Source organism: Phasianus colchicus, chromosome 1 (assembly GCF_987193195.1).
Source record: "Phasianus colchicus chromosome 1, bPhaCol1.hap1.1, whole genome shotgun sequence".
NCBI classification, from domain to species: domain Eukaryota; kingdom Metazoa; phylum Chordata; class Aves; order Galliformes; family Phasianidae; genus Phasianus; species Phasianus colchicus.
Window position 1 is genome coordinate 186,735,325 of NC_143436.1, and position 23,965 is coordinate 186,759,289.

General features: G+C 43.0%; 1 protein-coding gene across 4 annotated transcripts in view; it reads left to right on the plus strand.

Annotated features, from left to right (window-relative positions):
• The first annotated feature begins 94 nt into the window (after nucleotides 1-94).
• The window catches only part of SESN3 (sestrin 3), a 44,119-nt gene continuing 20,248 nt past the window's right edge, over nucleotides 95-23,965 (plus strand). For all 4 annotated transcript variants that reach the window (XM_031616136.2, XM_090134015.1, XM_090134016.1 and 1 more), the window contains exons 1-2: nucleotides 95-335; nucleotides 23,472-23,537. In XM_031616136.2, the coding sequence (XP_031471996.2) occupies nucleotides 231-335; nucleotides 23,472-23,537 (171 nt within the window). In that variant the 5' untranslated portion in view covers nucleotides 95-230. The remainder of the gene's footprint in view (nucleotides 336-23,471; nucleotides 23,538-23,965) is intronic.

Here is a 23,965-nt window from a genome sequence, read left to right on the forward strand (position 1 = left end):
GCCGGCGTGTGGCTCTCGTGATTGGCTGGTCGGCGTGGCGATGGGCGGGGCGGGAGGCGCGGATTGGCGGAGCGCGCAGGGGTGTGTGCTCGGGGGGCAGCGGCCCGGAGCGGGGAGCTGGGGCCGCGGCTGGAGGATGGGGGCGGCCGGCGGCGCGGGCTGCTGAGCGGCACGGAGCCCAGCACAGCCGAGCCTCAGTCCCCGCCGCACCCCGGCCCGGCCCCGGCAGCATGAACAGGCTCAGCGCCGGCTCCATCGGCGGCGGCGGCGGCAGCGCTGCATCCGCCGCCGGCCAGTACAGGGTGTGCGGCAATTGCCGGAAGGTTCCGAGACAGGTAGCGGGGGGCACGGCCGCGAGTGCGGAGGGGCAGCGGGGGACGTTCGATGCTGAAGGCTCGGGGGGTCGGAGTGGGGCTGCGGGGTGCAGAGAACCGTGGGGGGGAGGTAGGGCGAAATGGGCGCAGGGTGAGGGCTCGGGGCCGGGAGCTGGGGGTGAAGGCGGCGGGGTGGGAGTGTCGGGGGACCGGCGGTGCCGCCCCGGGGTCCCTGTGGGGCTGCTTACGAACCTGGGAGGTTCGTCCCCAGCACCTTTTCGGGGGTGAGGAGCTCCGGGAATCAAAGATGTAATAAAATACACGAAATCACTCCAAAAAGGCCTTCGGCAGCCGCGCTCCGTGCGCTGAGCGCAGCCCCGTTCCGAGCAGCTCCGCCGCCCCCCGATGTGCCGCCCCGCTCCGCCGCCCCGTCGAGTTGCGCTCCGGTTGCGCTGCGCCAATGAATTAAAAGCGCTGAGCTGTGCAGACGCGGCCGCCCCGAGCCCGGGAGCGACTCCGATTCAATCCGCTCCGGGTTCGTCTTCCGAAAGGCTGAGAAAGTCTCGAAGTCAGCGAGCTCAAATATTTGCGCTCTTTGTCCAAAATCTGTTTTTCTTCCTCTGTGGGTCAGGCCAAGTGCCAATCAAAGTTGTTTTTCCAGCCTCTCTTCCCTGCGGTACGAGGGCTCTTTTTTTTTTTTTTTTTTTTTTTTTAAGGGTTTGGTTTTTGGACAGGAGGTGTGTGTTAGGGGAGGGGGAGGAGAGATGTTAGAGCCCGGTCTGAGGGCGAAGCAGGTCTCAAAAATCATGTTTCTAGGCTGTTTGAATGGAAAGAAAATCTTATTAAATGTGCGTGCTTGGTATGCGCGGTTATTTTTTCCATAAACTCTTGGATCATGTTACGGCTGATACTCGGTGCTGGGCTCTGAGCTCAGCCTGCGAGAAATGCGATGGATCAGTGCTGCACATCGGCGGCTTAACCGTTTCCTAGCAGGGCTGAACCCCCCGGGCTGCAGTGCTGCCTTTGGGGCAGCGGTGACACGAAGAGAGGAGTCCTGTGGGGTTTAAGCCCCAAACAGCTTCAGACCTGCCATAAGCGGTGCCAAAATATGTGGAGAAAGCGGGGAGGGAGCGTGCTGCCTTCTGCCAGATCATCAAAACGTTTTGTTGACAAATAAAGTGGTGCTTGGCAGCGCTGGCGTGTCTGAAATTAAATCGAAATGATTAAGTTGCTGTTGGTTTTTGGAAGCTGCGCTCACGCCGAGCTGGGTAGGGCTGGTTTTGTGTGCTGCTTTGATACTGGGGGGTAGGAGTAGGATTTACGGTCCAGGTAACAGGAAACTTTCCCAAATTAGGTGTTTTTCAGTAATTAGGAAGGATAACAGTAATAGGACGAGAGGGGGTGGTTTTAAACTAAAAGAAGGGAGATTTAGATTGGATGTTGGGGAAAAATCCTTCTGTCAGAGGGCGGTGAGGCCCTGGCACAGCTGCCTGAAGAGCTGTGGTGCCCCATCTCTGAGATGTTCAAGGCCAGGCTGGATGGGCCCTGGGCAGCCTGAGCTTGTGGGGGGCAACCAGACCATGGCAGGGGTTGGGATTGAATGGTTTTTAAGGTCCCCTCCAGCCTCGGCCATTCTATATGGTAATGTTTCTATGGCGAAGCTTAGGAACCTGCCCTGGTTTGTCCACAGTTGCATAAACTGCTGCAAAACTGGGGAAAGAAAAGAGAAAGCTTGTAGCCCACAAAACCCAGCCTGTTCCTTGAGATGTGCGTTGTGCTTGCATTGGTTGCACCAGGACATCGTTGCATCTGGTTTTTTTAGGCAGGGCAATAAACATAGAAGCAGAAAGCTGCTGACTCCATCTGTAATCATTTAGAAGTTGGTATAATAAAATCACTGTAAATTTTAACCTTTTGCACTTCGTTGGCAAGCATACAAGTAGAAAACAGGGAGAAAACAACCAGGCTTAGTGGAAGTGAGATGCAGATTTGACCTGAGACTCAGAGTAATAATCTTCAGATAAGTGCTGCCTCATCTGTTCTTTTGATGGTATTTTTTTTTTTTTTTTTAAGCTCATGTGATAATATGCTGGAAGGATGATTGGCCTTAAAATGTGCTGAATCTCTTCTGCCCTCCTCAGTCTCAAGCCTTTATCTGGAGGCACTCAATGCCTGCAGCTGGGCAGTGCAGTGTCAGTAAGACACAAGGCCAAAGCAGCCTCCTGCCTGGTGCCACAGGGTGAGGCTGCAAATAGGCTGGAAGATTTTGGATGCTGATGGGTGAAGGTGAGCTTCTCTTTCAACAGGAGCAGCCAGATGCAGTACTTCAGGTTTCAGACCATTTCTGATTAATCACAGTGATTTAACGTAACAAAGTTCTGTGGTAAGGTAGTGCCAGCAACTTGCTGAGGGTCTCCTAGTTCAATTAGCCGACGAGGAAGATTTTTCATAATAAAAAGAATCATTTTTGGTTGGTTTTATTGTTACGGGACACTTCAAGTAACCAGGTACAATTGCAGAACAATTCCTACTGATCAGAGGGGCTGAGATGGTTGTGGCCAGGAGAGCTGTGTTGCTTTTCCTAATCAAAGGATGACACCCAGTGATTGGTGAGGCTGTGCTAGACTGCAAGAGAGCTTGTTGGAAAGGCAGTCAAGGCTAATGCTGCTTGATTCAGCTTAAAATAAATGGAAGAATGAGCAAAACTAGATCAGTAGTTCTAGTTTGTGGATGTGGTGAGCAGGCTTTTTAACTAAAACGTGGTGTTTTTGTGTATGGGGGGGCACATAAGCACATAAAGTGGTGTGGGAGTGCTGGAGCCAGGCGTTCCATAGAGGTGGCTGAGAGCTATTGCTGTCGCTGTGACCCATGTGGTTGTCAGACCTGGAGGTGGAAAGTCCTCAGCTGGGTGCAGGTAAAGCAGAGGGCAGGGGCTGCAGTTTGTCCCAAACCCCAGCTTCTGTACGCAAAAGAAATCTGCATCCTGAGCAGGCCAGAAGGGTGCACACAGGAGGGGCTTGGTAATCCTTTGGACAAATAACTGCCTCAGGAAGGCTTTGTGCAGTAAGCAGAGAGTCTTCAGGGGATGGAAAAAAACCCAGCACGTCAGGAAGTGTAAGAACAGGGAGAATTCACCAACTGGTGCAGCTCAGTTGCAAATGGCAATGCATAGATAGTAAAAGAATCTTTTTTTTGTGCAAGTACAGATGAGATAGAAAAGAAAACGAGTGGTCCCAGAATTAAATACTTGTTTTGTGCCAGGTGTCAGTGAGGGAGATGGAGGGCAGCGCTGGGCAGTCGAGGGGAGCCTGAGCCCATCTCCCTCCTGGTGTCCTGGGAGAGCTCTCAAATCACAGATCTGTTCCCATTTTTTCACAGCCCTGCCAAATGTGGGTGATCCTCTGGGAGGAAAAAAGCACTGAATGTGAGGGGTGGAATTTTCCATGCTCTGCATCCCTCATGCCAGTCTCCTTCAACACGAGTTTCAGCAGTAGGCAAGTTACTAGAGCTGATGTAGAAGGAAAAGCATACAGATAAATGAAAAATGCATGTGATACCACCAAAGTAGGTCACACTAGACTTAAATCGTAGCCTTCTGCTGATGAGATCTGCTGTAGTGTCCTCTTCTGAGAGCTGCAGATTGACTGAAACTAGATCTCATTCATTAAACATCTGAAGTAACATCACAGGCCGAATTTATGGCTTCACCAGCAAGTCAGCTGGAAGTAAATGTTGTTCTCAATAGCAGAAAGTTTAAATAGGTTTGGAAAGCACTGGGGTGAATTTGTGACTGAAAAATGGAAGGAGATGTGTCAGTAGGATGTGGTAGCTCTGTGGGCAGGTGCTGCTGTAAGCTGTGCTGGTTGCTGTACGTCAGCTGTGCCAGCACTGTGGGCACTGCAGACCTGTGGTCTGACCCGTTTTGTCTCTTTTTCTGTTCCTGTAGTGAGCAGAGGGGTGATGGGGCTGGAGATGGTGGTGGGCCGCAGTGACAGGAGGCTGGCATTGGCTTTTCAGTAGATCGCTTTCAAAACTAATCTGGTTTAACACTTTCCTGAATCATGATGGAAATGTGACCATTTCTCAGATACACACAGGAGCCAGAAGTGGTAAATAATGGCCATCTGGTGGAAGAGCAGAGTGTTTCACAGCAAGCTGGGAGACCTTGAGCAGCAGAGTACTTAGAGTTGGGGTGAGGTGCAGTGCCATGGCATGCAAGAGTCACCTGTAACCTCTCATTACCCGTAAGTGTGGTAAAGCTCCATGGAGGGGCCAAGGAGAGGGATTTCAGTGTACTGGAGGACCAGGAGAGTCCCATGGGGTTTTGCAGCTGGGAAGAGGGAAGCCACAATGGATCCCAGTTCAAAAAGTGCAGAAGTGAGCTGGGTGGATGCTCAGAGAAATAGATGACTTACTTTGCAAAAGAAGAGTAAAAGACCTTTGATTTTTTTAATCCAGCAGAAATATGGGGTTATGATGGATGTCCATAAATACATCAGACAGTAAGAACCAGCAAAGAGAAATAAGCTGAGGAGCAGATGGATATAAAATGGTCATAAATACATTTAGGATGGAAAATTAAGTGTCCAGAGCTGTGAGGTTCTGGAAGAGTTTGTTCTAGGTCTAGATTGTCAAAAATACACCTGCTTTTAAGATAGAAAGTGTTGTGAACGTCATTAAATGATGTAGTGCTAACAATAGCACTGGCCTAGACTCAGTGAGTTGAGGTCATGTCAAAAAAAAAAAAAAAAGAGAGAAAGAGGAGGGAGACTTTCATTCACTTTATTGTTTCATGTGGGTGAATACAGAAATAGCCCAAAAGTGAACCAAAAATAGTCTGATGTCAGGTCTCAGAAGCTCGTGTAAGCAAAAGTGCATGTCACCATGAGTCATGGAGGTGCATGGAGGTGCTGTCACCTGTTCCGTAGATATGAGTAGGCCTCTCAAGGACATCTCAACTATCATAAGGAAAGCCAGCCTGGTTCAGTGGCTTCTGAACATATGCAAACTCGAGCTGCTTTGCCTTTGCTTGAAAAACACCTCTGGTTTTTCGTGATGCAGCATCTTCACGTTACTGTTCTGTGGCACCCGTACTGTGGTTGGTGTTGGATAACTGGCCATGATGCTTGCATAGCATCTTACGTTGTCAATCTGAACAATGTCCAGTGTAGTTTTAGGCTGCTCTTGGTCACTCTGTAGTTATCTTAACTCATGGTTGCCATGTAGGCAACTTTAGGTCTTTGGTGACTTCTTTCTGAAGAAGTTCTCACAACAATTTGGCATGAAGAGCTGCCAACAATTTGCAGTCTTTGGCATGAAGAGCTAACTCTTTATCAAATCTGGTTGTAGTCACTGTTGTCTGCAGCATGATGTGTGCTTGTTCTCCATTCCCTTGGAATGGAGCTGGGAAGAAACCAGCTCAGGTCACTGCAGTGCTGAGCCCACCTGCACGGCTGGGGCAGAGATGGGGAATGTGGTCTGTGAGGGTCCAAAGTGTAAAAACCAGGCTCAAGGCAATCAACAAGACCCTCACCCTCATCATTTGGTCCTATTTTCCTGGAAGGATTGGCTCTATAAATAAACAAATAAACAAACAAATGCCTTACTTACCAAGATCCTTCCCTTCAATATGCATCTGAAAGTCCAGTGACGATTGATTTGTGTCCTCCATTCTCACAAATCTTATAGTAATTTCTATCTTGTTAGAATCTGATCCTTTTAAATAATTGTTCTTTTGACTGTCTTTGTTAATGTCTGGCTTTGGTGTCTGGAATTGGAGAGCAGTACTGCTTTAGTATGTCTGCTCGTATTGAGTGTTCCTGTTTTCTTCTGCTTTGTATCTTAAGTGTCAGTGTAAAACTTTTTTTGGCACCTTTCTAGTCTCGTGTGCTGAAAATGAGAATTCAGTTTTTCAGCTGACCTGTAGTAAGAGTGACATGGGTGAAGTGAACCTCCAGTGGAGGACGGAGTTTTGCAGTGACGAGCTTTGTATGCACTGCGCTCATGTAGAATAGTCACTTTTATTTTAAAAACTAAAAAAGAAAGGAAATGTATTCTGTGAATTGCAGGGAACTAATGGAGGCAGGAGGGGAAAGGGAATAGGGAGGAGGATTTTCTTCAAAAGAAACCTTGAGGCTTAGCGTTGAGAGCAAGTTGGCCAAGTGTGGACGTTGTCCTCTACTAAGAGTTACTGTTGCTGGTAGGAGTGGTGCCTTATGTTAGCCAAATCGCAGGCTGTGGTTTGGAGATGTGGATTCTGTGAGCATTTGCTTTAAATTTATGCATATTACTTAATTAGTGCTTCAAATTTCATGTTTCTTTAAATGAAGATGTTTTGAAATCTAAACAAAAAGAGATGGCTTGTTAAGCATCCTTGGTTTTTCCTCTCTCACATTGGCAAGGGAGATGTTGATACTCGTTTGGTTCTTTATTTGAACTATTTTTTTTCTGGCTAGAGAGATTTGAGAGAGAAGATAGTGGTATAATTCTCCTCTGGTTTTGCTTAGCTACGAGAGTTTGTCTGGAGATCTTATTATCAGATTTCCATTTCCAGGGCTGGAGAGTAAGAATGGATTGCAGTTTGCTTGGCCAGACTGAATATTGGCTTTTGTCTAAGTGGGTCAGGATAGACTGGGGGGAAGAGTGGCGTTTTCAGTAGAAAAGAGATTGAAATTATCAGGAGGGAGACCTTTATTAATGAGAAATGGCACATCATCAGCTTTGGAAAAATCTGTATGGAAATAATTCACGCTATTTAATTTCTCTGTTCTTTGCAGGTGTTCCAGTTTGTATGCAGAGGTCCTTCCCATTGTTTTCTCAGCAGCTCAGCCTGGTAGTCTGTGCCTTTTAAGTAGTAGCTGTAGGGAGTGTGATGTAGATGACTCAAATATATTGTAAATATTTTATATAATACGTATATTATATAAAATATAAAAGTATTTTTGAGGTGGGGATATTCTCTGCAAACAGTTCTCTTTTTTTTTTTTCCTGTTTATCAATCTGTGCATTGAATGCATTAGTGGTGTTTCAACAAATTGTATGGGATTCTCTGTCTGACACGTTGGGCAAACTGGTGTTACTGATAATAAGGGAGACCGTGATCAGGGACTATTAATTTCAAATGTCTCTCTTAACTACTGGTTTCTGGTTTTTATTATAGGATACTTCTTGCATATCAGACATTGGGTAACTATTGGTTGGGACAAAATACCAGTGTAGATGAGAGTTAATATTGCATCTTTAGGATGCTGAGAAACACATTGCTTTGCTCTTGGTATAGACTGTTATCAATCATTGACTCATTTAAACATCCTCATTTTTGCATCGTATTTAAGTTGAGAGTTAGATGTTTTGAAGTGTAGGCTTTTTTCTGCTAGGGTGTAGTGTTTGTGACAGCTGTGGGCTTAACCAAATGCAAGTTAGGGGAGGGCTAAGCACAGTGTAAATGATGACAGTCAGGGTCAGAGATGGAAATTGGTGTACTCATTCTGGAAAGGCATCTTACATCTTTACTTAATGTCCCTGGTTACCTGAATTAGAGAAAGATAAGTAGATACAACCTCCTGATTAAACATCTGCTTTCTTTCTTGTTAATGACTCTTGTATTTCTCTCAAGGTAAGCACCATAGACCAGCAAAGCAGTGACTTGAGGCTGCATGCAGTCCCTTTCCTTGGGGCACTGTGTAGAAAAAAACTAATAATTTTAGAGAAATATGAAGTATTCTTGGCTTTGTGTCTTGTAAGTAGGCTGGAAGCGGAGGGGATAAGCCTGTATCACACAAGTGAGTTCCCCATGGACTTGCTCCATATTGTGTGGTTAATGCATGGACCACCCTTAGAGCTGTATTTTAAATCTTCCAACATAACAAGTGTTAGGTTAACACATATGAAAGCCAGGAGAAACCACATTCTTGAGTATTATGTGGAACCATAGGTTTCTATAACCTCTTAAAGCACAGAAGACATTTGGAAGATTACTTTGAACACAAATTTTCATCTATTTGGATCAAGTAAAAAACTCGTAAATGCATTTAATGTATCTCAGTTAGTGCACTTCACAATCAAAATACATAGTTGTGCATCTGTTTCACAGACTATTAAATTTGAACTTGATTTGGACGTGGAACCAGAGAGGACTCTGCATTCTTACAGAATTAAGTGATACTTTTAAAAGATTCTTTCTTAAAAGGGAGTAATGATCACAAAGATGTCTTGCTTAACATTTTCACATGCAGATGAACATTAAGTGTGACTTGGGGATAGGGAGCTTGGGAATTAAAGAGTTTACACTGCTGAGCTACTTACACTAACCAAAGTCAGAGTTACATTGATGGTATGAAGGGCTCGCTGTCTTGATGTAAACATTATGCTTGCTTACTCAAAATCACCTTTTATCTGTCTCTGCATTGGATTTGCTTTTGCTGATACTGATACAAGAACTGAAAGCCAGCATATGTTATCTCTTCTATATGAATTGTGCAGTTAAAATTATTAAGTAAAACACTATCTTAACAGCAGTGAAGCTAATTCAATAGCATGTGCAAGTAAATATGTTTAATATCTCCTGCTTTAGCATGTGGCAACGGGAATATAGTTATATTATTGACTGAATATATCTGGAGGTGTTTTGGCCATATGGTATTAAATCTGTTTTAATGTAATTATCTCTATTAACTAAAAAAAAAAAACAAAAAACAAAAAAGCCCTCTTTCCGAGTTGATTGACATTGTTCTCAGTAAAGCACCCTCACTGCTGATTAGAGGTGTGGAAATAGCAATTTGTTCCAGCGTTTAGAAATTTGATTAGACCTCTAATGAAATGGAGCGCCCACACACTGTCTAAATATTCTACCTGACACCAGTTGGATCTCATCCACGTTGAAAGAACCCTTGAAATATTGCTTTACAACAGTATGTTTTGTGTCTTGAAATCAACTGCCTTCATGCAAATACCCACTGGGTGTTCAACTAGCAGGATGAACCTTGGCCCTCCTTGGAAATCAGCATCAGGACTTGATTGTTCTGCTGAGCGCTCGTTGCCTTACTGCAATGATGAGGGTAGAACTAGGAAATCTTCGAATCATAGAAGGCAACTGCTTCAATGGAAACACCCTTATTACTGAATAGACTTCAGAATTGCTGTGCACATGCATGGTAGGCATTGTATAGCATACAGATGTTGTCAAAGTATGCTGCTAAAATTCACAAGCTGTTATTGTTCATGGGAAGCAATAAGCTGATAAGAGCACACTAAATGAAGATTAAAGTTGCAGAACGAACCCAGCTCTCCCCATGATGAGAAGGCTTGTTCTGTTTCCTCCAAAAGTTGATCAAAACAACCTGCAGGTGCCCTGACAGTTGTTGTAGAGCCTGTCTTTTAAGCCCTCTTAACTCAGTTGGATGCAGTTTTTGTTGAAGAGCACTGCTGTGAGAAAAATCTGAATCAGGACTCTTCATTAGTATCTTGCACTGGAAAATTCCAGGTTTTTCTGGTGGGAAACACATGAAAACAACCTTTGAAATGCATGATGTCCACTAGCCAGCAGCTCGTTGTAACTGGTTAGCTTGCAGAAGATAAGCTGTAACATATCTTTTGTATTCTTCCTTCTAGTTTTCTTGTCAGTTATCTCAACCACTGTGATCTTCAATTGTTTTACTTTTTGCAGTCTCTATTTATGAGCAAATACAATGGGAGGGTGTTGAACCAAAAGAACTCCAACTGATTTATGCTGTTTCAATGTATATTAAAACTTGAGATTATTATTTTTTTTTCATCTTATGCTCTTTCCAGAAAACCCAAACAAACTGTTCGATTGCATCAGTAGCTTAAATTTTGCACACATGATGTTACTGGGGGAGACAGTAACATGAGGGATCATTTAAGTAGAACCTGTTTTAAGATAAGTGACTCTTATTCCAGCAATTTAAAACTTGTTTTCTGACTTCAGTGTGGGTGCTTCGCAAGTAGTTGGAAGAAAGGGTGTGTTGGTTGAAAAGGTCAACTGCAGCATTATTAAAGAGTGAAGGAAGCTGCAGGCTGCCTTGTTGTTCTTCAGAGGAGATGGAGCCTTGTACGTGTTAGACGTGAGCAGAGGACAGGTGGAAAGAGAGCAATCTTCAGCCATGCTGGAGCAGTTTCTTACCCACAGCTTTGAAAAGCAAAATGAGAATGGAGGCAGAAGGAGTGTTTCCCTCCATGCCCCTGTTCTTTGGGTGACTTATGCAAAAGATATTTTAGATAAAGCTGTAGTTCCTTGACCTATTTATCCAACAGAAACTTGCAGTACAAGCAGAAGAAGTTTGACTATGCAGTGCTGTTGCTCTTTTATATGGGACACTCCTTTGGGTTAAGCTGTGCCTCATGAATACTTAAGCAGCATCCAGCCATCCAACATGAGTAATTCTTCTTGGTTTAGAAGCTAGGTCTTTGACTTCAATTCATATTTCTTAGAAAACTTGGAATACCCATTGCATGGTCTGATTTCTTATCCAGAGGTAAGTTGGATGCAAGTAAAGGCTGTCAACCTCTTAGGAGCTGGGCCTACTCCAGTGCCAGGGTCTTGGTGTGGATTTGGTTACTTCATACAGGGCACGTGGACTGGAACGTGATCTCTGAGAAGATCTCTGTAGACAATGTGTGTTAACCAGTCTTCCATCGCTTCAGGAGAGGACACAGAATAAGTGGCTTTATCATTTCTGCAGGACTTCCTGGTGTTTTTTTTTACAGTTATTAAGTCACTAAAATGCAGCCAAAAGTCCTCTTAGTAGAAGTATAGGCAGTAATCTGAGGAGACAGTGGAGCCTGTCAGTTCTGAGGTTGGAGGTTCTGCCAGCCTGCCAGCCTGGATGGCTACAGAGAACAGGAAAACTCTTCTGTACTGGGACATATGCTTATGTTGAGGTACAGTGCATTTTCTATAGCAGTTATGAATCTTCATTTTTGAAAATCAGCATCTCTTTCAAGCTTTGGCAGGAAAGCAGAAGCTGTGTGCCTTACGTCATTACTGCCACCAGCTCCGCTCAGCTGCGTTAAGCCAGCGTGCTGTGGAGATGGTGTCTCAGCAGTGACTCACTCTGGTAAGACCTAAGTTAAGATGAAAAAAGGAAAAGAAAAGAGGAAGAAAATGGAAACTGCTTGACTGCAAGTAGTTACGGTCATTCCAGCAAGTTGGTTGCTTTCAGTTGTGCTACTGAGATGAAGCCTTTTCTCTGTCAGCCTCCTGTGCAAACCTCTCCCAGACTAATGGAGCATGAAATGGTTGATGGGTCAGCTCCTTGCTCGTTGCAAAACAAGCTGCAGTCTTTGCAGATAAGACCACTTGGAGAAATAATTTGTCCTAAGTGATGGCTGTGTTAGGATTTCCTGTCAGGTGAAGAACCTTGAGGGCTCCCTTGTCATTCTCCCATCTGTGGCCCCAGCACTCATAAGGGTTTTGGGGACTTCTTTTAAGGAAAGCTGTGTAAGAAAACTTAGTCCAGTGTAGTCATATGCATGGTATAGGTAAGAGCTCCTTCTGAAAAATGCGTAGGAGTCAACTAATCAAAAAAGCCTTAAGCCCCTGTCTTAGACAGCAAGGTGCTTGCTCTTGGAATCTGCGCCCTTAGGCTAGAGGTAAAAGTGTGTTAGTCAGGGAGCTTCTATTTTTCATCTGGCATGTTCTTTCTGTTTGAGTCATGGACCAAATTTAAATGGCAGAACCCGTGCTTCTCTGAAAGCAGGAGGACATTGTTCCTGTTGGGCATCCACAGGGACTGTCCTTTTCCAGACAGATCTGGGAGAGCAGCATCAGTGTTTCTTACATTATTTGAATTGTAACAAAGATGCTCAACAGTCATGAATTGTAAATGAGCATTGGACTGAGAAACTGGTGCTGAGAGGGCTTCTTATTGTTACAGAAGCTTTCCAGTGGATTATCTTATGAAATTCTGTGGGTCATGTTAACGTTTCACTCAGTGGAATTTTAAGGAACCGTAGCCACGAGTTCTGTTTCCTGTAAACTAGAAAACTTATGCCAGCCTTGTATGTTAATATTTTTATGCTGGCTTGCATTCTAATGGAACAGCTTAACTGGAGGCCTTCATGGTGAGATAGCATAGCCAAAGTCTGTCTGTATTCTTCCAGGTAAATATCAATCTAAGCAAACCTTCCTATCAGTGAGTACAGAGTGTACATATGTATTTTCTTTCTGCTTTAACTCTTCAGTTTTTTCTTCACTTTTTTTGAAATCTAAATGGATGTCAGTTCTGATACGGCACATTCAGAAAAGGGAAAAACATTTTTTCCTAAAACCAGTATTAATAAACAAAGTGCAAGTTATGCAAAATTATGAGGTAAATGATGCAATAGTTGTTGAATAAATATCCCAGTAATGTGCTCAGCCAGGCTCCTAAGCAGTTATCTGATGTTTTAGATTAGAGTAGCATGATGATTGTTTCTGCAACAGTCGAGTATAGCTAAAATTGTTTAGGTAATGCCAATTCATACCTACATTACATAATAGTTGTTTTTTGGTTTTTTTTTTTCTTAATAGCTTGTATAGAATAAATAGTATTTGGGAGCAAAATCTGTCTTAGTCCTGCAGCTCATCTAACAATGTTGGAATAGCTGTAGTGGACCAGTTTGAAGCCCAGTGTCCCATCAGCAGCAGCCAGTGGGAGGAACCAAGGAGAGAGAACAGAGAGCAGAGCACGTTCACAGTGGTGCTCCCTTGGAGCTATCTCCCAATCTCTAAGTGTTTGCAACTTGAAAACTTCCTGAGCTAGAGACAGTTTCCCAATATTTAATACCCCTTCATTCTTTCTTTTCTGTTAGCTCCAGTGATTTGCTTCTGATACATACAAACTCTAGGGCTCCACAGACTCTTACAGCAGGGATTTCCATGCCTTAGCTGTTACTGTTGAAGAGTTTCAGTACTGTTATTTGGCCTTCTCATCTGTGACTTGATTTGAATCCCAGCTCTCTGTGGACTGTGGCAGCCAGGAGGCCATCAAGTGAAATATCTTGACGTGCAAGCACATCATTTCAGTTTCTTTCCGAGACCCAAGCTACTGAAATCCTACATGGAAAATATGGCAGGAAGGTAACCCAGCTAAGCACATCTCCCTCTTCGTAATGGTCTGGATGAGAGGATTTGTTTTTCTGAATTTTAGCATGTTACTTCCGTGAGTCTTAAGATAGTTCTTGCACATAGATTTAAAATAACTCATATGATCATTTTGTACGTAAAATTTGTGGAAAAAAGGAGTTTGAAAAACCATGTTTCTGCCATCTGTGTGACTTTCCTCTGTCTCAGAATAGATTGAGTTTTATATAGTGTCTGGTAAGTGAAAGGTGCTTGAAAGCATTTTTCTGCAGCAGCATATTCTGGGACACCATTTATTTTCTCTGGAATACTTTTTATCCCCTGCAAACACTGCAAGGACACGGAGTTACCAGGGGGCAGTTTTGGCAGGGACACATGAGGAGCTTATTGCTGGATTCTGCTGTTTTACCACCTCGTTGAGATGCAGCTATCTGTGATACATTGCAGGTAATGAACACTGCTTTACAAGAGCATCAGCCAGCACAGCCTTGTTACTTCAGATAGTCAGTCAATCCAGCAGTTGAAGCTGGGGAGGAAGCAATTTCAACGAGGTGGTGCAGAGGTCAGAGCCCAGCTTGTTCCCCTGCAACTGCAGGGAGGTTGAGATGCTAATCAGAGGAGGATATTGTTGTTATTTTTTCCATTAAAGTGCAAAGATAGGACGTAGAGATCTGTTCACAGCGAGTATGATACTCTTGTGTTGAAGCTGTCCAGCTTCGTTGCTTAATTTTTGTCTCTTTGTCCTTTGCTGTAATGAAATGACGGCACTGCCAAAAGAGAAGAGGTGACAGAATGCAGCCTCGAGGCCAACCTCTGCTCTGTACGAAACAGTTCTCCCAGTCTGTTCTTATGGCAGCTCCCAGTGAGGTGCATCTTCCTCAAAGTCCTCGGTGGTGATGAGCTCTGCTGGAGTGCTGCAGTGTTTGAAGATATTCTGGCACGGATTGCAAAGCCTGTGAAAGGTTTTCTTTAAAATACATCACCGGAGCATTTTGATGTTTGCTGCCCTTACATTAATCACCTTTCAAACATTTTAGCACATTTGAAATCCAGTTTAAAACAAGTCAGCCGCTTACTTCACAGTAGAAGGATGCTGTTATTGATTTACGATATGGATGAATACCATTCAATTTTACTTGCTTACAGGGCATGTATTTCCAGACAATACTTCTATTAAGAGCAGAGCATTCTTAGGAAGCAGCTCTGCCAGGGTTACACAGCAGATTTACATAACCCTGGGCGTCTTTCTCTCTCTTTTTTAATGCCCACCAGTTAATGCCTCTCTGATTGGCGGCACACCCAATAACCGTGCGTGCATTTATGAATTGTAGTGTTTAACTGCTCCATTATTGCATGCTAAAGATAATGTGATATCTATTGATGGTTAATTTAGGCATTAATTCAGGCCTGCTGAAGCAGCTGCCGCTTATCTTCATGTTCTGTCAAACATTTGCTCTACCTGTTGGCTATCCCAGCTAAACCACTGATGTTTTCCACTGTAACTTTTGCCCTCGATGCCTGATTCTGCTGATATAGAAAATGCTCTTCTGCCGTGCTGGTAGGATTTTGAGTCATCCTGACCATCACAAGATGATCTTCTGTCCTGAGGGCATTTCTGGGGAGCATAAAAACCTCCAGTGCAGGGAGGGAAGGAGGCACGGTTGCCTTGTCTGCTCCTTCAGGGAGCAGGAGATAAGAGGGGAGTTTTATTTCTTTATTTTTTCCTTTTTTCTTTGGTGGCTGAATTAGAGCAGAAGACCACTTTGGTAGCAGTGCAAGTCTTGCCACTTAGCAGAGGATTTCTGTTGATTTACAAAGGAAAAGCAGGTCGTGCTGTGACAAAGTTCAGTTCATCCTGAGTTGGACATCAGCTTTCTTTTTGGGCTGTAAGCAGCATCCAGCTGGCAAATTGATTTGGGTGCCAGTGTTTGGTTAGTTTTGGTATCTGATAATGACTTTGGCATGAATAACTACTTTTATTTTGAGGTTTGTCTTAAATTAGATGGAAGTGAATATCTAGCAGCAAACAAACTGGACAATCTGTCTCTCCTTTTCATCTGTTAATAATGTTTAGGCTTGGTTATTGGTCTCTTGAAGAAACTTTCTCATAGATGGTTTTCCGTTTTTTGGGTCAGGAGCCCTACTTTCTCAGGTAAATGTGTGCTCTACACTTATCATGACTAAGTAATAGATATGTCTTTTATGTCATATATTCAGTTTGGTTTCTTAAATAAAGAACTGGCTTGCAACAAACTCATTTCTCAGATGTTTGACTTGAAGTCACTGCCTGTTAGATTCCGGTTGCAGCTGAACGTTCATTTTGGTTAATAGCTGTCAATAACTTGGAAACTAACTCCAGGATAGAGAAGGTGTTACAGCACAAGTGGGACTAAGAGAGGAAGTAGGTGTAGGTAGTCTTTCTTTATGAAAAAGGATGTAGACTTTTCTGCATGTTCACTTCTGAGTTTTTCTCCTGTCGGTTGAGCGTACTGGATATCTTTCAGAGATTGAGGAACTGCTCTTGAATTTCTGGTGCGTGGCCATCCATCTTGGATTGGGTAGAAATTGCTGCCCTTTGGTTTCTAATTAGTGTGGATTGTGTTCTTAATAGCTGGTAGAGGGATGGGAACTTGGGATAGGCTTCCTTTTATTGTACGAAATCCAAAAGGGCTGCAACCTGTTACCAAAGCAAAAGCTCCACATCAATTGTGCTGCACTGGCTCCCTTCCCAGCTCCTTGCACCGCTCCATCAGCTGTTAGGCGCAAAGACGGTGAATTCTTAACATTAAGGGTGGCCTTTAAGTATTTTGAAATGCTGTTCCATGGGGAGAAAAAAAAAACATTTCCTACAGTTTGACTCCCTCTGCGAATTTTCATCTTTATTGCTTAGCTTGCTTTTTGGAATTGTACGTTCTGTTAAGAGGAAGAAAGCGTCGCAGAACCACTTGAAATACCATTAACAAATGAGTGTAGGCCAAGACTTCTACTTTGTGAACTCTAACATTGTGACATTGTCTCCACTGAATATCTCTTTTATTAATTCTGGACATGGTCCTAAATTTAACCCATTTTAGGAATGGGTCAGTCTTAAAGAGGAGTTCCATACTGTCAGCAAACGGTGTTGTGCATTGTTTGTGTTCAAATTATTCCTCTTCATATTTTTTCTTTTGTCTTTTGGCTTGTTTTCTGTTTTTCTTCCTCTTTACAGAAATTGCTTTGAGAAAGAGAACAGCAAGTTTATGCTTCTGATGTGCATCCACATTTTTGAAGTTGCAACAAAAGTTAATTTGACACGACTTGCAGATATCTTCTGAAGCTGTAAAACCCCTGATTTTAACTTATTAAATGCCATGAACAGATTTCAGTGGTGCATCATTTTTTAAAGAAATGAATGTCAATAAATTTCAAAGTGACACAGCTTTAATGTGTAAGTTTTTTGTCTTTGTCAGTTGGAATCTCCCAAGAGTCCTGAAATGCAAAGACAAGTAAATTGTGTCTGTTTTTCCTTTTAGTCAGTGAGGCTGTATGTAGTTTTCAGTGTTATTAATTCTCTGTAAGTGCATGAGAAGTATTCATGTTTCTACCTCAGATGAATCAGGAGTGTCATTAACTTCTGCCACATTTCTGAACTGTTCTTTCTTTTACCTAGTTAGATGGATAAAGTAAAACAAAGCTTGGCATATGTAGAAGTAAACAAGGAAGGCTTTGAAAAACAGTAGAAGCTAAGAATCAGTTTCAGGAACTTTTAAAATTTTCATTCTTTTTCTTTCCTCTGTCTTCTATGAGGATGGAATAAACTGGTAGTCCAGTATAACCATATAATTGTTAAGTATTGCTGAAATCTAGAGCATTTTAGCACATGTAAATGTACCCTGCTCACCCTGCTCTTAGCATCCAAGAGCCAAAATTGGAAATGTATTCAGTGTATTCAGTAAGCAGTAACAGACAGTAGGATCCAGTGTGAAGGTAAAGTCTTAACCAGAAACAGCAACTAATGCTGCCTGTGCCATGTGAACTAAAATGTTTGTGTACACAAAGCTGAATCCAGAAAATAGGGTTCTATAGCATCAGGTCTGAGATTGGATGAGTATATTTCCGTTTTGAAGAACCATAAGATAAATGAGAGGCTGTGCCAAAATTGATGTCTTTGGGATGATTCAGCCCCAAACAAAGAGTCTTAAATTCAGTTTCCCACTTGTACCCTCGCTATTCAATCACCCAGTGTATCCAGCCAGGCTCAGCAGCTTACTTGGCACACTGGTGATGAACTGCACTCTGTGACCCATAACTAGTACCATGATGTTAAGGGTAGGCATTGGGTACCATTTAAGATATCTGAGAGTATCCACAGGGATTAATAGATACAGTACGGACCTGTGGGAAGCCCATTCTGGTGTGGTGGTTGTGTGCCAGGCAGGAGACCCCAAGGACACTTGAATGGCCCTCAACTCTGCTTTTTAATGCTGCCACATTTGCTCTTGCTGTCTGCTGGGAAAAGAGTTGAGGCTCCTTGCTGAAATGGAGCCATCTCAGTATAGGTGTCCTAATGAAGGACTCAGCTTCAGGTTATTTCCTCAGGTGCTTGTGTGTGTTATAAGGAAAGAGATCACAGAATTTAAGTAACAAAGTTCCTGAGAAATGCTAGATGGCAGCAAAATTACTGGAAGATTATAATACAAGAGAATATTAGAAATCTATGAAAAAGGAGGGAAAGATGAAGCTTATGGCTGGATTATGTTGTTGCAGTACATCCAAGACTGACTGACTATTAATAAAAAAAATTGAGTCCAGGAAGCTATTAGAAAACTCATATTGAATTGGCTGAACTTCTTCAAGTGCTGACCAAGAGCTGAAACATTTTGTTAATGCCATAAATAATTACGTTTCAGAGCAGCAAGTCCTGGTTCTTGGAAGATGCAGCTGGAGTATTACTGGGAGATAACCAACTAAATTATTTTTCTTTCAAAGAGCAGCTTTCTGAATAGTAGCTATTGAGATGGAATAATGAGAAAATGTATTACTCCCTCCTTCAAGATCTCAGAGAGAAAATGAGAAATGCTCTTGACTGGACAATGTCAAACTGCCAAAGAAAAAACACAGCAAAGCTTTATTCTGCAGTTAAAATTCCAGCATGTCACAGAACTTCCCTGGTTGTCAAATATACTTGAATTTTTTAGTGTATTATTCCTTCTAAGTAGCAAGCCTGAGGCACATGTACAACATGGATGTAGAAGCACAAATGGGCAGCAGTGACAGTATGGGTTTCTGTTATAAATGAACATAACGTTCACAAGATAGAGGAGCTGTGAGAAATTCTTGAAGGGCACATGCTGGATATCTGATGAACAAATTCTCAGTATGCTCAGTATGGAATACAGAGTAGCTTAATAGCGTAGTAAATTCAATTGAAAATGTATATGCTTTTTATGATTCTATGATGGGGAGACAGTAAAACATGAATGGGTAAATAATCCAAAGCTAGAAGTATTTATAATATCCTATGCTGGGAACTTTGAAGTATAAAAAATGATTTATACGAAGTACCTGGAGAATGCAAAAAAGAAAGGGGAAAAATAATGTAGGAGGAAAATCCAGAAAGATAAATTCTTAAAGGGAGCAGATGAAGTCTACTGAACTTCTAGAGATTTCATTGACTCTTTGTACTTCTGTGGAATAGGAAAACTATAGAGACTTTCCTGTTCCAAAGGTACATTCTGTGCATGGTCAGAGAATGGCCTTGGCAGAGGGAAACATCTGAGAAGGAAGTGTCATAAAGCTGTGGAAGAGCAGAGTAATAGGGCAGAGGGTGGATGGTATTTACTCTTTTGGAAGCATGGGAGAGCAGATATGAAGCAGAACATTAGACAACCTGGGTATTAAACAGGAGGTGGGAGGGCGCATTGTTCACGTTTTTTTAAATAGGTAATGATTAGCTGAATGCCAGTGGAAGTCTAAGAGATAGCTGAAGAAGTATAACCTCAGCACAAGCACAGCTTAAAGTCAGAAATGAAACCCATCTTGGTTTCCACAGTGAGGGAGAAGTATTAGAGAAAGTCAGTAAATACAGTGAGTAGGAAGTACATTTTCTTAGCCTTCCATTACTACTATATCTGCTTATCCAAGGAGAAAAAAAGTTTATGCCTCAGGAGAAAGTGATTTTGGGATGCCCTTGGGATGTATGTGTATGAGATCCAGTGCTATTTATTGCCACAGTGTCTTTCATGTGGTGGTGATTTTTGTGCAAGTGATGGCTCTCAGCCTTTCACCAGCTGTCCTGAGCCACTCATGCTGTTCCGGCAGCTGAGAGGTTGCAAAATTCCCTAATGAGGTACAAAATGTTTCTTTCCAATGATTTGGTTCCCCCCCCCACCCACCCACAGCATGACCATCTTGATGTGCAGGATGAGTTACCTTGTATGCACAACTTCTTTGCAGAGCTTCCATACACCCCGAACACTGCACCAGCCTGTGCTTTCCGCATTCATGGATATTTAAAAAAAAAATGGGCTTTCTAAACCAGCTGTTTGATCAGCCCTGCCAGATAGCGGCTCCATTTTCTTCTGTTTCAAGTAAAATTAACCTCCTTTTACAGCTTGCTAAAAATAGTCATTTCTTTGCAGCCCCAGGACACAGTGACTCATGTGATAGCAAAGAGGAAGAAGCTGAATTTCTTTAAAATTCAGGCTCAGACAGGAGGGCTGCTGTAAGCCAGCTGCCCTCTCAGCTCCCAGGTGTGGCTCTGGACCATGCTCTCAGCCAAGGGGCTCTGGCCCTACCCTCACCAAGGCAGCTCAGCAGTACTTCTGGTGGTCAGAGAGAACCTCCTGTATTCCAGACACAAGGTACAGCCTTTGGTAATGGTGTGCTTTGGCACATCACATCCAATTCTCAGTGTTTAGCTCATGATGAAGTACAGCTTAAAGACAGAAAGCTAGTCATGGATAAGGCCCACTCAGGGCTATCTTTTTGTTTCCTGCAGCTTTTCTGCATGCACATGGGTTAGTATGTCCATCACATCACAGCAGGCCACTGTGAAGCTTGCACCTCAGCATGAATTGGGCCCCATCTCATAGAATCACAGAATAGCTCAGGGTGGAAGGGACCTTAAAGATTACTGACTTCCAACCCCTGCCATAGGCTGGTGGCCCCCCTCCACCAGCTCAGGCTTCCTAGGGCCCATTCAGCCTGGCCTTGAGCACCTCCAGGGATGGGGCATTACAGCTATCTAGGCAGCAGTGCCAGGGCCTCACCACTCTCTGAATAAAGATTTTTTTTTCCTGACATCTAAACCTACATTTCCTCTCTTTTAGTTTAAAGCCATTCCTCTTTGTCCTATCACTATCAATGCAAAACCTCGGTCCGCCTCCTGCTTATGAGCTCCCTTCAAGTCCTGGAAGGCCACAGTAGGTTCTCCCCAGAGTCTTCTCTTCTCCAAGAAGCAGCAGCCTTCTCCCAGCAACCTTCCCTGGCCTGGTTCTCTTTTCTCATCTTTGAAGCTCTTCATTATCTTTCTCTCTCCTAATCAGCACTTCCAAAAAGATTCTTTTAATTTTAATGTAAATGATGTTGGTTACAAGCCTTTAAGATCACTTATTCATACTCCAACAATGTGTTGATAGAAGAACATGAAGCAGAAAATGGCTCATGGATGTGCATATGGTATCTTGGTTGCTGAGCAACCTGTTCCTTGGTTCATTTAGCATAAGAATCCAATTTCAAATAAGATATTTGGGACCGCACTTGACTTACTATGCAACAGCCAGTGTAACCTGCAACGATGAGTTGAGCAGGAAATTGAATCAGCTTTTCTTGGGAAACAAAAAACTTTGCAAGAGTGTCTCATCTTGAAGGACCATGTATCTGAAGCATTGCTTGCTAATTCCCATATTGGGTAGGTCTTAAATCCCTACTTATATACTTGTCCAGGCGCAGTGGTTTTCATCTACAGTTCAACAAAGCCAGTGTTATCTTACTTAATTGCAAACTTCCCATGTTTTTATTAATAGTGTCCTGAGAACTTGTGCAGCTTGATCATATTTGCTCTTCTGATGATCATGAGCTTGTGTTAACTGGTTTCAGTAAAACAGAAGCTTTGGTGTAGAGGCAACAAAATATTTTCTGTTGTTGGAAGGGAATAGCCTACACCACTAGAAGCAGCTTTTCTAGAAGTTCAAGGCAGCCATGTTGAATGGGGAAAGTAGGTAATGGAGGTCATAGCCTCCTAAAAGTAGGATAATAGTGCTCTTTTTTGCCCCAGTCTGACCTAGATGACCCACTGGGCAGTCTGGCAAAGTGGGCTATAGCTCAGAGAGCACACTGATGCAGTGATTCAGCTCTGCTTTCAACCTGCACTTTAGCCAAGGGCTGTTAAGTCATCTCCCTCACACAAACTGTTTCCTCCAGGTATTTGATGCAAAATGAAGGCTATCAAAGACTTGATGTCCAAAAACACTTCCTAAAACCAGTGATGTACATCATTAATAGTAATCTTGGAAAACGTTTCTTTTTTGAAGGTTGACCAAGATGATTGACTGCTGGCAAAAGCTTCGTTTAAAACGAAAAGATACCTTCTGAGCCTTGAATAGCTTTATGGAGAAGAGGTTGTGTGGGCAGATATCCAGTCTATGCTTTTTTTCACTACTTTAGATGTGTACGTGTGACTCATAAGGAGAATTTTACAATACTGTGGGGCTGTGACAGCAGGCAGTGGTCACAGTGAGTTGTCTCCTGACTACTTGTTTTCACGCAGTGGATTCTGCTCAGTTCAGAAAACGAGTGAAAGCATGCATGACTGCATTCTTCATCATTTAACAGCTAATTACTCCAAAGTAACAAATTTAATTGTCAGGAGAGAGTTTGTTTTGGAATATCTTTCCTGAATAATCACTGCTGATTTTTGCATGGTTTGTTTTTTTTTGTTGTTTTTTTTTTTTTCCATAATCTAATATAAAAGGTTTCCCTTTGTTTTTAAGACACAGAGCACAGTTATACATTTCTAGTGTCTTCATTTTCCTGTGTGTACATCTGTGGCACTCTCAGACCCACACTGATCTTTGTGTATGTGATCACTGTACATAAGCCTGCCCAGTAGAGTCACTGAGATATTTAAGGGTCATTTGTTATGGAAAACCTCAGACTTTTATGCTTGGGACATGAAATATTTGCCATGCTGATCTGATACTGCTATTGATGGGTAACTTATTAAAAGTGCCTTCAGCTGCAGTATCATTAGCGACCTGAAGAAATGCACAACCATAGTTTCCAGTTACATGGGATACAGCTGTAAAGAAGCAAAGAAGAGAGGCAGGTCCGTTCCCAGCTTCTCTTTGTCAGTGGCAACAGATTGAAAATCTCCACAGCTCCTTTTCTTATCCATTACTAAACAAGAAGTCCTCTTGCTCTTGTTAATCTCTGCCTATCATCAAAGATCATGTAATAATTGTTAGGCTCCGGCTCTTCTTCTAGCTGTAGCACAGCAAGAGGTGTATGGCATGCTTTGTTCTTTTCTGAACTCGGCAGCTGAACAACATATTCTTTTTGTCTTTCTTCCTGGAAGGAGTCTTTACCTGAGCCTTGCTGGTGTATGTGGAGGGTGACTGGGCTTTTCAAGCCACTGGCAAAACAAGTGCATGTACTCTGCTAAACACTTAGAATATGATTAGGTTCTTACATTGAAGAAAAATGGCTTCTTGATTATAATTTCTCAGGTGTGGCCTTTGTGCACATAATGGTAAGGACAGCTTTTTTTCCCCTTTCAGAACTCCTGTTCGATCCAGCAAATTGCCAATTTTAGCACTGTGCCACATTTTTTATTGTTGTTGTCCACATATCTCTAATTGGACCAGTAATTTTCCTTTTGGCCTTGCCTCTTGCTGAAATCCGTGCTGTTTGTTTGAGCAAAGCACAGGGGATGCAAATTCAATGCGGGGAGGTGGCTTCACTTCTATACTGGACTGTAAAGCATGCAGGTGGCCTTGGGAAGAGAACCAAGCCAAGGCCTTTAGATCTGTCTTGCAAGATAAAGTGGGCTAATGTGTCATTCCTCAAACTGATTGAATTATATGACTCTTCTGCAGGAAAAAAGAGTCCAAGTCTCTCCACCATTAACAAGAGGACCAAGTGCCTTTATACCTGAGAATGAGGTAAGTTTGCAGTTAGCTGGGCTGGGTGTGAGGTGACTCAACATGGAAATGCTGAAAAAAGTTTTACCATCCTGCCTGACCAGGGGTGCCTGAATGAGTCCCTTTGGGAGCAACAGTGGTTTAAGAGGAGCAAGCTCCAGTGGATAAGAGCCAAGCTGCCCTTTCCTACATGTGCTGACAGTGGAGTTGCTCTCAGTTGCCCACGCTCCCCATGCCAGCCCTGAGTGCTGCTCTGCTCTTTCCACAGGGGATGATCTGTTCTTACTGCTGATGTCAGGCCTAAGGGGAGACCTGTCCCGTACTGCAGCAGAGCATTATATAGCTGACCTTCAGTTTAGGTGAACCTACAAATATGGCTAACTTCTGAGACTGTAACTGTGGTTCTTAAGAGAATTTATGGTTGAAAGGAACAGCTTGATTTCAGCCTG